Raw genomic sequence first — 12,540 nt, 5'->3', positions numbered from 1 at the left:
CCGCCGGCCGGCGAGTCTACACAGCTCGAGCTGCGGGCTCCTACCCTCGGATGCGAAGCTTAGCTGGCGGAGGAGCGGCGGCAGCCCGAGGCACGTGTTGTGTGTGCTCCGATTGCAGAAGAAAAAAAATGCATTGCAAACTATTAACTTTTTTTTTAAGTATGCAATGCCGGGGATGGGGGATAGACAGGTGCTAGGCGGGGGTAGGCGCCCCACGCGCCGGCCTCCTGCTGCCCCCCCCCCCAAACTTCCCTTTGCATTGATCAGCACGTTACGTCTGTATTGATAAGTTTGCAAAAAGCCAAAGTCAAGTGCAATCGCGCGGCACACCGACCCCGGACTTGGGGGGGAGATGCAGCGAGCGCTCCGCGGGCCCGGGAGCCGGCTGCAGGCAGGGCAGCGGCGGCGCCAGCGCCTCTTGGAGAGACTGCCTCCCCCCCCTCCCCTCCCATCCCATCCCCGGCCGCCTCCCCCCGGCGGGCACGGAGCTCCCCGCCCCGCGCGCTCCTCCCGCGCCCTCCGGGGGTCGGGGGGGCGCACGGCTCCCGGGCCCGGCGGCGGCGGCGCGGCGGCGCCGAGGGGCTGCGGGTGGCAGGAGGCCGTGGGGCGCCCGAGGAGCCCCGAGCGGCGGCGCGCTGGGCCCGGGCGGCCGGCGGCGGCCCCGGGGCTGGGGGGAGTCCAGCCCGGATATTGAGTGCAGCCATTGAGAAAAGCCAAACTCTTGTGTGTGTGCGTCTCGAATAGCCCCCAAGATGGCCGCCAATGTGGGATCGATGTTTCAATATTGGAAGCGATTTGATCTACGGCGACTCCAGGTTAGTGCGGGCAGCACTGGCCGCGCGGCCGTGGGGAACCCTCGGGCGCGCCCTGGGCGCACTGGGGAGGTACCCGGGAGGGCGGTCGGGCGCCCCAGGGAGGCGGGCGGCGGCTGCTGGGGCTCGCCGGGGCTCGACTGCCCGCTGCCCATCGATAGGTATTAGGAATTGATCTCGCCGCTGCTCTTTGTTCGGTTCAGTCATCGATTAGCCGCCGCGACCGTGGAGAAGCGCTAGCGAGGCCACGGCCCGGGGATCGAGGCGGCGGGCGAGCGGCGGAGTGAGGCACGGGGAAGGCAGGGTCTGCGGTCCCAGGCAGGGGGCTGCCGGCGGGACCACCGGCAACCCCCCTTGCGCCGCACTTTGCGCGCCTCCCAACTTCGCGGCGCCCGGGGAGGCCGCGGAGCGCGCCCAGTGCCTGTCCGCGCCCGGCTCGGGTTCGGGCGAGGGAGGGAGGGAGCTGGCTGGCTGGGAGGAGGAGGAGGGGGGGGGGAGGCATCCGGGGTTGGCGAGGAGGCGGCTCCGCGCCCCGTCGCCCGCCGGCACCTCCACCGCCCGCCTGGCTGCGCAGCCCGGACGCGCAGCCACCCGGGGGCCGCTGCTGCCGCCCCAGCCGCTACAGCCACCATCGCTGGACTGGCCGCCTACACCGGCAGACCTCTCCTTGGGCCGGGTTCTAGGGGTTCGTCTTTGCTTCTTGTCTTATTCCCGCTTCCGACCTCTTTCCAAGTCTAGATGGGGACGGGCGGTGGAGATGGGCCCGGGGCGCGCGCAAGTTTGCGCTCCTGCCTCGGGGGCCTTGGAGAACCGGGAGCGGAGCAGAGCAGGTGACTCCGGGCTCTCGGGCCCATGGGAACTTTTAAATGGGAAATTCCCTCGCTGCCTTCTACCTCCTGCTTTTCCTCCCCGACACTCCTCTCTTTTCTCCTTTCTCCAGACTCTTCTTTCTTTCTCTCTCTCCTTTCCCTCTTCCTCCCTAGGGTGACTCCCTCCCAAACTCCGGCACTTTATCCCCATTCCACCTTTTTCTGGGAGTCTGTCTCCTCCAGATTTGGGGGTATTCTCTGCTGACCCAATAGGAGGCCGAGCTGGGGGGTGGAATCTCAGAGAGCTGCGCGCTGGAGGCACAGCGCTAGCCTCTGTCCTTTCCCAGGTGCCCCAGGATGCTCCAGACAAGCCCCCCAAACTCAGGAGTCTCACCAAGGTGCGGTGGGAACAAGGGGCGGGGAAGTGGTGCTGATAACGGGCGATTAAAGCATCCTGCCTTGGCCTTGACATTCTCAGAAGAAGGGAGAGCATCAGTCTGGAGATAAAAATGGACCCACTTTTTTTGTTGTTTTGTTTTTTTAATCCGCCTGCAAATCTCGTCAAGTTTCTTCTGATAAGTAGTTACAGTACCCCCTTCTGGTGGCTTCCCAACGCCCCTCCTTCCTAACTTCTCACTCCCTGCAGGCCCCCTCCCTCAAAACCATTGAGCTGGAGAGAAAATCGGGGCACTCAGGCATGCAGTTAATAACTGCGAGTGCCTTGCAATTCCAGGTCGTCACTCGAGTTGGGGCTACAGTTTGGTGGCCAGCTGAGGCGGGCAGGGCTGTGAGCTGTGCTTGCTGGTTTAAATGATGCTAAAGTGGCCTTTCTGGAAGAGTGGGGGATGGGGGGAGAGAGAGAGAGGGAGAGAGGGAGCGAACGGGAGAGAGAGAGTTGGGCAGCCACATTGGGCTTGGCACGAAGGCCAATGGTAATTGTATTCCCTGCTAATGTTTGTAAATGAGACCCGGGCACGGCTGGGGGACAGCGTCTTTATTTATGATTGATGTTCTGTAACATAAGGAATGACAAGAACGTGGCAGATGAGAGAAGAGGAACCAGAAGGGCTGGTGAAAGCCCTTTGCAGGGTCCTATTGTTATTCTGGGCTGGAGAAAATTTCCGCGGCGAGATTTGCAGCGCTGGTATTTGCTCCCGGTTGGCCAGAATGTCAGTTAACACAATTTTCATTAGATAACTCGTTTTCAATCCGGGGAGCTTGGGCTGCAACCGGGAGGTAGAGTGAGACCTGGGGCTGGATGCTGAGGGGTGGGTGCGGCTCCCAGGGGGCTGATTTCTGAGCTGGAGTGGAGGGGGTGTTGAACCTCACTCTTTTCCTTCTTGGGCTCAGGGGTCTTTTGTGGAGCTGTTGGGGTCACCCAAATCTTGATTCCAGTTGGACTGTCATTGATCTGAGAACCCTTTGTTAGGGTTTTAGAAGATGCTGAGGTGGAAAAGCAAATTTGAACTGGAAAGGATGAAGGTGGGGATGGTGGAGAGCCTCATTCAGGTGATGGGGATACAGGGCCAAGACGTCTCCCTGCACAGGGTGTATACATAGGGTGTGGGAGGGGTGGGTGTGTTCATTAAGACAATGGCTGGTGTGTCTGGCACGAAAGGAGAAGGCTCTGGGGAAGGGGTTAAGCTCATTTACATGGATATTAAGTGTGTGGGGGGGTCCCTGTGGGAGTTTGAAAAGCTGCACACTTTTAGAGAGCAGAGAGGTAAATGTGGCAGCGGTGGCCGAGTGTAAACATTGAGGCCCTCACATCTGCTGTGGTCCCCACCCTTGTCCTGAAATGTTCAGTTGTTCCCCTGCCCGGTAGGCCAACACCTCCCCCCGCAACCCCCCCGTATTCTCACTGATGGCATTTTGTCGGAAACAGATTATGAGCCTAAGCACTTTTGCCTGGGATCATCTCTTGTGCATAATGCTAATGACTTCTATGCCATACTTTTATTTTCATTTTTTTCCCTTCCCACTTTCCTCACCTCTGGGAGACAGCCAGAAAGGAAAACTTCAGCCGGCTCGTTCCAAGATCTGGGTAGGAAAGGTGGGTCCCCACCACAGGCCCTGTGCAGGCCAAGAGCTTTGGGCCCACTCTTCACGTGGCCCAGCTGCTTGTAAGTGTGAGGTGTGTGGCTTCAATTCAGTGGTTTCATGCAGCCTAGTTGCTGAGTGTTAAAGTGGCCGAGGCAGCAAAGGAGGCCTGTGTCCCCAGGCCAGACCATGCTGCTGACGCCACCCTGATCCTGGCAAGAAAGGTGACCTTGTACCAGCCTGCGCACAGCCCTCCGGAAGTATACATTTTTCAAATATAGAAGCAGTCCGGTTATTATTTCTTCCAGTGCCATCTCTGGACACAGCGGGGCTGTTTTCCTAGGATGGAAGTCAGTCAGCAGTCTTAATGACTTGAGGGCTGATGATGGTAAAGATGCTGTGACATTTGGTACCCTACTCCAGGATCCCTGAAACTGCTTCCCCCTTTCTCTGCTTGTTCTTTTTTTCTTTTTTTTTTTTCCTCTGCTGCTAGCAGTCCAGGAAACGAGAAGAAAAAAAAAATCTATCTCAGAGTTGATGCTAGGCATATTTCATTTGGTTATAAGATTGCTTTATGGTGAACATTACTAATGCAGTATTTTTTTATGGCTTTTCTGTGTATAATCGTCATAACTGGATTCATACCTTTGTGATTTTCTTTTTCTGCTTCACTTTGCCACTTTTTTAATGATGCTCTGGGTCCAGTCTCCTGTGATATCTTTTTTTTTTGTCTTCGAAGAGGGTTAACAAGAGTTGGTGCCCAGTCCGAATGCACATCTACGTTTCTTGGGAGGAAAGAGGTTGGGTGGAGGGATCATACAGTACGAATTCCGCTTGGGGTGTGAACATTTAGGGAGGAAGACTGACGGGTCGAGTGAGAGAAGCTGGACTTTTTGTAAGGAGTTTGGAGAAACTTCTGGGAAGGCTCAGTTTCTTGGCGCCTGGGAGATGGGACTTGATGGAATGTTTTTCCCTGCTCAAAGTTTAGAAAAGAGCGTGGATGTGATTAAAATATTATAACCTTATGATATTCTGAAGTGCATAAGTTTTACATATCAGCCACAGAGAGTTTAGACATCCATTAGAGCCTCTGACAGCTTGACTTATCTAAATGTGCTATCATTTAACAATGTGTCAAAATTCCTCTTTCTTTAGATGACAGCAGTAAATAAGCTATCAGCCCTGTTGGCGGAATCCTAACTTTGGAAACTTTGCTGTAATAGAATTGCTGCCGGGGTGGGGAGCACGAGCAGACCAGGCTTGGCGTGGCCCAGGCCTAGGTCCATGCGATGGCTGGCATTGGGCAAGGGCTGTGGGAGGTTGGAGGGGTAGGAAAGGGAGAGGTGGGAGGCAGAGGGGGTGAGAGGAGATTTCTAGCAGCAGCTCTGTGAATACGACGACCAAACCATCGGTCAGCCCCCTGGACCCTTCCAAGTCCAACCAGTGGGTGACCCTATTCCATCTGCCTCTCCAATTCATTGGAAGCCACACCCTGTGGGCCTTTTTTGCAGAAGGAGCTAGAAACAGGTGTTGAGAATTTATTTAAAGAACCCAGCAGTCTTTTCTGGGCATCCCCAAATTCTGGATTCTCAACTCGACAGAAATGGCTTCCCGAAGATGGGCTCTCTCTTTGAGTGCTGGAAGAAAAACGAGCAGTGTCTCATCCCTGACCGCTTTTGCTGTTGGAGGTCTCGAAGTTTCTTCTATTAATACCTGAATTCACTGTAGAAAATCGAGAAACCACGGACAAGCCTAAAGAAGCAAATAAGCATCTCAGTGGGTTGTTTCAGATGAGCACGGTGTTATTTTGACCAGAGGGAACAGGTTTTCTGATGGTGGTGGTGCTTTTTCTTTTTTTTTCCTTCCTTTTTCTTTCTTTCTCCTTCTTCTTTTTTAAAAAAACTCTTCTGTTAAAAGGAGGATTCTATCTTCGAACTTGACATTCTGTTGTGGTAACCTTTCTTCCATCAGATGGGATTTAAAACGTGAGCACCTTGGCTGGTGCTAAATTTGGTCCTGGATGATGGTGGGCATGGCTGTCCAGGAACTGTGGTTTTCTCTGTTGCTTTTTGAAAGGGCTGGATTTCTGGTGGCTTCCAGTTATCTAATTCAGAGACTGAGTCTGGCAGAGGTTGAGCATGGGAAGGGGACTGAGGTGGTGGCCTACCTTTGTTCCTGGCTTAGGAATTCAGGGTTCAGTCTTTGGTCTGATTTTTCTGTCTTGGGGGTGCTCTTTATTAATGACAGTGGCTTATATTGAAGATGTCGGGGAACATGTAGGTAGTAGATGGAGAGGAAGGGCCCCAAGAGGAGCTAAAAGGTGCAGCCTCTAGCACCCCTGGGTGAATCACCCAACATTCCAAGTGTCCCATTTCTTAATCCATCACACGGCCTGGCTGTGCGCATCTGGTCTGCTGTACTAGTTGCTGTAAAGGGGAAGGATGCTGACATACTTTCTGTGCCAGTTAAACATGTTGTCTTCTAACGACCTGGGGGCCCATTCTGGCGGTGAGGGGGAGCTATTGACCATTTAAACAAAATTTTGAGACAAGAAATTATGTCTAGGATGGAGTTCTTGGTTTCTAAGCCTTGCAGATCCATTCACAAAAATCATTTGTAGCGTTTTGTAGGATATGAACAATCTATTCCTGTCATACTTAAAAGTTTAAAATCCAGAGTCCTTTCCCCTGGTTGTAAGATTCCCCTGTAATCTGCACCCTGTGTTATCCCTCTGGCTTCATCTCCAGTCTCTCTCCCTCTGCACACTCTGCTCCAGTCACAATGGTCTTTTTGTCCCTTAAACACATCAAGCACATTCTTACCTCAGGGACTTTGCACTTGCAGTTCCCTCTGCCTGGGACTCTTGTTCTCCAGATCTTCCCGTGGCTGGCTCCTTGTTTTCGTTTGGTCTCACCCCAAATACCTGATGAAGCTTCCACTACCCTTTTTCCCCTTTAATGTGCGGATGTGCTTCCACATCTCTAAGGATGGTGTTTCCCTGAGGGTTTTGACCTCATAACCTTCTCAGGGTGTGGCATCTCTCTAGACTCTTTAGGAAGCCATCTAGGTCTGCCATCAGGGTTGGCAAACTTTTTCTGTAAAGAGGCAGATAATAATATGCTTTAGACTTTGTGGTCTCTGTTGCAAGCACTCAGTTCTGCTACTGTGGCATGAAAATAGCCATAGACAATAAGAATGAATGGAAATGGTTATATTCCAATAAAACTTTACAGTGGTGGGCTGGATTTGGCCTTAGGGCAATAGTTGCTGAGCCTGGTCTACTGGTCTATGTGATGGCTGTGGCATGGCCAGAGTGTTTCACTTTTCAGTTGAGAGTATTGGGGTAGATCAAACTTAGTTCTAGAAACTTGTTCCATACTGTTTCCCTCAAGAGGGAAGTACGAGGAGCCAGGATGGTGAGGGGCCCCTGTCTGGCTTCCAATCCTGGCTCCCATCATCTACTGGCTATGTGATTTTGGATGGGTCACTTAACCTCTCTGAGCCTTATTTCCTTGTCTCTAAATGGTACTAACAGTATTCTTCACCTTTTAGGTTGTTCTTAAAGATTAAAGCACTTTAAATGTGAAAGTGCTTAGCACAGTGCTGGGCACACAACTACTGTTCCGTACGTGTCTTACTTCTTATTATTGTTGGTATTTTTAGAGAGTAAGAGAGGGGTGAGAAAACCAAATAAGCAGTGGATCCCGGAACTTGCTGGCCTTGAAAGCTTGTTTTAGAGATTACTGGGCACTTTTTCTCTTCTCTTTTACTCCATTGGGGGCTTACTATATGAACATATTACTAATATTGTATGTGATGTCTTATATTTTGGGAGCTTTGAGCACAGAGGTTGCAGACTGGGAGCTATGTCTGGCCAATGGATGTATCTGTCTCGATTAGTGCAATATTTTAAAAACACTTTTCTGTAAGTTTGTCAGCATTTAAAACATAGGAGATGTTACCTAAGAAATTCAGATGTCCAGTATCCCATATAAATCAAACGCTCTGACCACACCTGGCAGGAGGTGGAGACCTGGCAAGGGCATGCCAAGCAGAGGGAACGGTGGTGCCAAGGCCCTGGGTTGAGGGTCTGCGCTGGGTCAGGTCAGCTGTAGGGGTCATGAGGAGGGTAGCTGTCAAGGCCACTGGCTGCCTTTCTCCAGGTGCCTAGTGTCAGAAGAGGCGGAATTTCCAGAAAAAACAAAAGGCCCTTGACAAGCTTCATGAATATACGTGATTAGCCCTCTGTCTCTGCTTTTCCTCAGTAGCTCAGTCACCCTCAAAGTGGACCAGTGGCTACCCCCGCCTTCCCAGTCCTTTCCCTATATACCCACTCTGCCATCCTTCAGCTCAGCCAGATGAAACAGCAGTTCCAGGATACGCATTTGTCATTAAAAAGAAAGAAAGAGAGAGAAAAAAAATCAATCTTCAGCCTCTTTGGCCTGAGCTGGTTGTCTGCCCGAGACGCCCGGAGTCAAGCAGTGCTTAAGACTTTCTGGGCTGCCGTTGCTCAAACTGGACGGGGTAAATGGCTCCCCAGGAACCATTACGGTCGATAGACTTGTCCAGCCAGCTGTTTGGAGTGTGGGTGCTGCAGACAGGGGGACCACAGGGGTCACCAGGGCAGCCAGGTCGAGGGCAGGTATCCCTGAGTAAGGTGGTCACTCAGAGGCCACTCTGCTGGGGGCACCTACTTGCGGTGCTTGTCCATTTTGAGTGTCCGTGGGCTCCAGGTATCTGAGGGGTGTAGTGTGGGCTGCAAACTCAAGCCCTGCATTCTCCCATTCCCAAAGACATTTAGTGAGGACTCTGGAGCCACGGGGCCTGGCTGTAGTCCCAGCTCTGCCACGTACCAGCTGTGTGACCTTGGGCAAGTCACTTAACCTTTCTGAGCCTCGGTTTTCTCTTGTGTAAAATGGGGATAATAGTAGTATCCACCTCCTTAAGGATTGTGGATTAAGTGAGTTAATGCACGTGAAGTATGAAATCCGTGCCCAGGACATAGATGTGCTATATAATGTTAATAATAATAACTGCTATTGTCCTTCAGTCTGGAAATGTATATTCACCACTCACAATATAAGTTATAACTATAACTAATAACTGTGTAAATAATAATAAGTAAATAGCATAAATACTATAAGTAATAATAATATACCGGAGATACCACAGTGAATCGGAAGACAAAGTGCCAGCTCTCACCCAGCCTACAGACAGTGAGGGGGTGGATACACGTCTCATTGGACAGATGGGTGTGTAGTCACACAGGGGGATTTGATTCTGAGACAGTATGAGGCAAAAGAACTGCCTGAGTCTGAGCATTGGGGGAGCCTTCCTGGAATAAGTGATGCTTCAGCCAAGGTGTCAAGGACAAGGTCAGGGAAGAGCATCCCAGCCGAGGAAATGTGCTAAGACCTTGAGGTGGGTGGAAAAATAGTGCATGAAGGAAGGCAGTGAGGCTGGTCACAGATTCTGAGTGGCTCTTGGACCCACCATCATCCTCAGTCTTGCCATCTGTCAGTTGGGAGTAAGGATGAAGCATAAAATAAGATTATTTAGCACATGTGTGGCCCGGAATGAATCTGTCTCAATGGGTACTTAGTAAACTGTCAAACACCATAAAAGCCTTGGGTATTGCTTTTACTTTTTAATGAGGTATTCAAGCCCAATTCTTGCTCTGTTGCAAAATGCCCCCCACCATCCTCTGTTTATCTCGTGATCACGCACGGGGCAGTCAGGATTCAAATCCCAGTTCTGCTCCTTCCTAGCTGCATGCCCTTGGGCAAGTTATTTCCCCTTTCTGAGACTTGGTTTTCTCAGCTGTAAGATGGATACAATAATGGTACCTTCCAGTGGCGGCCATGAGAATGCACCTTGCAGATCTTTGACTATAGGGAGTGTGATTGGCAGGTGGCACCAGATAACTGCTCTTGGAGATCACCCCACAAGTGCCACAGCCAGGAGCTGAGTTTAGCAGGGACTAAAAGCAGACCTGTTCCTGGGACACACAGGACTCCTTCGCAGGCTCCAGACTCCTTGGCAATCTAGGATGCTTCCACAAACGAGCCAACCTACCTACCAACTTCCCTTCCTTCTTCCCTCCCTCCCTCCCTTCATTCCTTCTCTCCTTCATTCTGGCTCCCTCCTGCAGGCGCAGGCATTGATCCTGATAAATCTCTCTGTCTTGTAATCCTCCCTTTGCGTCTGCTTCTCAGAGGATCACACTTCCCTACAGGAAAGATGAAATGAGGTTTGGACATCTACCTAAGGCACCTAATACATAGGAAGTACTCAGTTGAGGTATCTTTTATGTCTTGTTGGGATCCTGGGGGGTGTTACTCTCAACGTTGTCTCTTCCTGGCTGCCTGTTCTTACCTGGCCCACTGTGTGATTAGGTCCCCCCTTCCCTTTTTCTTTTTTTTTTTTGCGGTATGCGGGCCTCTCACTGTTTTGGCCTCTCCCATTGTGGAGCATAGGCTCCGGACGCGCAGGCTCAGCAGCCATGGCTCACGGGCCCAGCCGCTCCGCGGCATGTGGGATCCTCCCGGACCAGGACACGAACCCATGTCCCCTGCATCGGCAGGCGGACTCTCAACCACTGCGCCACCAGGTAAGCCCCCCCTTCCCTTTTTCATCCCTCCATTATCTCTCACTCTCATTTCCTGCCACTCCTCCCCTTTTTATTCAAGCACTCTGGCCTCCTCACTGTTCCTTGAACACACCAAACATTCCAACCTCAGGGCCTTTGCACTTGCTGTTCCCACTGTCTGGGAAATGCTTTCCCAGACATCTCCTTGGTTCTGTCTCAGTCCCTTCAGTCCTTTGCTTAAATATCACCTCTTGGGAGATGTCCTCCCTAAGCTCTCTTTCCAAAATAGCCTCCCCCCATTTCTTTACCACCATCTGCTTTACCTGGAGAGGGCAAGGACATAGTAAGTTCTTAATAAATATTTGGATGGTGGAGTGGATGGTTACCACAGGAAGGGTGAGGCGAGGGCAGCTGCCTTGACTCCACCTTGGCGGGTGGTCCTGGGGGACCCAGCTCCTCCCAGATCCCCAGCTTCTTTACCCATCAGTAGCTCTTGAAAGTCTCTCACTCTGTGATTGGGAATTGGGCACGGGCCTCAGACTCACAGTGAACAAGGGTTTATCTTTAGTTCTGTGAGTCTCGCTTTAGAAACTGGTGACCCCAATTCCAGCCTGGGAGGTGGCTCCCATCCTAATTAATAAATCCATTAATTAATTTCTGGCAGGCTGTGGACCATCAGTGGTGGTTTGGTGGCCTCAGTCACAGACAACTCAAAGCAGGTCCCTGCAGCCGGTGAGATGGCTGTTATAGGGGACACAGATAGCCAGTTAACACGTTTTTGGACCCAGATGACATTCTTCTCCCAAAGCCTGGTTCATGGGCCCATCTGATCAACCCAGCAGGCATCAAAGAGGGATCAAGGTCTCTGGACGATAGAGTTGAGGGGATTTCCTGCTCAGCATCCCCTGGGACTCCTAGTTTACAGTCAGGCAAGAGGTCAGGATCGGAGTCTCCCCTTTCCTTTTGTGGTGGAAGGACTCTGTCGGGGCCTCGGTTTTCCTCTCTAAAATGGAGCTTCCCTGGGTTGTCGAGACAGATTATTCATTCATTCATTTAATGAGAATTATTCAGCACCTGCTGTGTGTCAGGTGCAATGTGAGGTGTTGGGGGTGCAGGAGTGAACAAAACAGACCAAGTCCCTGCCCTCATAAAGCTTCTCTATTATAACCGTTTGGAGATGGAAGTACTTTCTTCAAGGCTGTGAGAAGTAAAGAGCGACAAACCAATACAGACGCAGCCTAGGGCTGGGCATGCTGTAAGCCTTTCCAAGATAGTGACTGTTATTAATCATTGTCTTTATTAACAACAACACCAACAATAAAATAATAACTATGATGATGATGACAGTGATGCTGTGAGGTAGTTTGAGGTAATTCCTGTTGAATTTCGGGTACCCTGGGGGCAGCACCTGAAATGATTTGAACATGGGCTTGGAGTAGTCAGACCTCACTTTGGACCCTGGCCTTGCTGCTTCCTAACTGGGAGGCCTTGGGTGATTCACTAGACTTTTCTAAGTCTCAGTTTCCTCATCTGTAAAATGGGAATCATACACAGCCTCTACCTCATGCGGACATTGTGGGGGTTTGATGAGTGGAAGCATGGCAAGTTCTTAGCACCGGGCCTGGAATATGTTCATTCCCAGGAAACGAGCAGCTATTATTACTTTTATTATTATTGTCAGGATCATTGTTGTTTGTTATTCACCTCCTGGTCCTCACCAGCCAGCGGCAAGGTGGACTAGATCCTTGCAGAGAGGCACTGGGTGGGAGGCCAGGCCTCTCCAAATGCCCCTTGGCTGGCTTTACAAAGGACAGGCCTGGCATTTGCTTTGGAGCTTCAAAAGGAAGCTCTCTGCACAGAAAGGCCTGACAGTTCCTCTTGAACCTTTATTGCATGCTAGACAGTGTTTAGAGCCCTTGACAGATATTATCTCGTTTAATTCTCACAACACTAGGACAGGAAAACTACTATCATCCCGTTTTTACAGTTGAGCAGACTGAGGCACAGATGGTTAAGTCCAAGGCCATATTGTCAGCAAGCAGCAGAGCTTGAACTCTAACCCAGGATGCAGGTCTGTTGGCCACTCATGTCCCTGCCCTTCACTCACTAGGGGCCGGAGGTGCCTCTTCCAGAGCCAGTGCCCCCACTCCCTGCTCCCCTCTCAGGGTTCCCCCACCTATAGTCATTATGCTTGTGTTTTCCCCTTCGTTTTTTTTTTTTTTTTTTTTCGGTTCCCGGGCCCCCGGGCCTCTCACTGTTGTGGCCTCTCCCGTTGCAGAGCACAGGCTCC

At 51.4% G+C, this 12,540-nt stretch overlaps 1 protein-coding gene across 1 annotated transcript in view; it reads left to right on the top strand.

The window, feature by feature from the left end:
- The first annotated feature begins 687 nt into the window (after positions 1-687).
- The window catches only part of CUX2 (cut like homeobox 2), a 266,751-nt gene continuing 254,898 nt past the window's right edge, over positions 688-12,540 (top strand). The window contains exon 1 of the mRNA XM_007464869.1: positions 688-815. Within this exon, the coding sequence (XP_007464931.1) occupies positions 753-815 (63 nt within the window). The 5' untranslated portion in view covers positions 688-752. The remainder of the gene's footprint in view (positions 816-12,540) is intronic.

This window comes from Lipotes vexillifer, unplaced genomic scaffold (genome assembly GCF_000442215.2).
Source record: "Lipotes vexillifer unplaced genomic scaffold, Lipotes_vexillifer_v1.1 scaffold2030, whole genome shotgun sequence".
Lineage (NCBI taxonomy): Eukaryota > Metazoa > Chordata > Mammalia > Artiodactyla > Lipotidae > Lipotes > Lipotes vexillifer.
The sequence above is the reverse complement of the archived record's forward strand: the minus strand, read 5'-3'. Positions and strand labels throughout refer to the sequence as shown.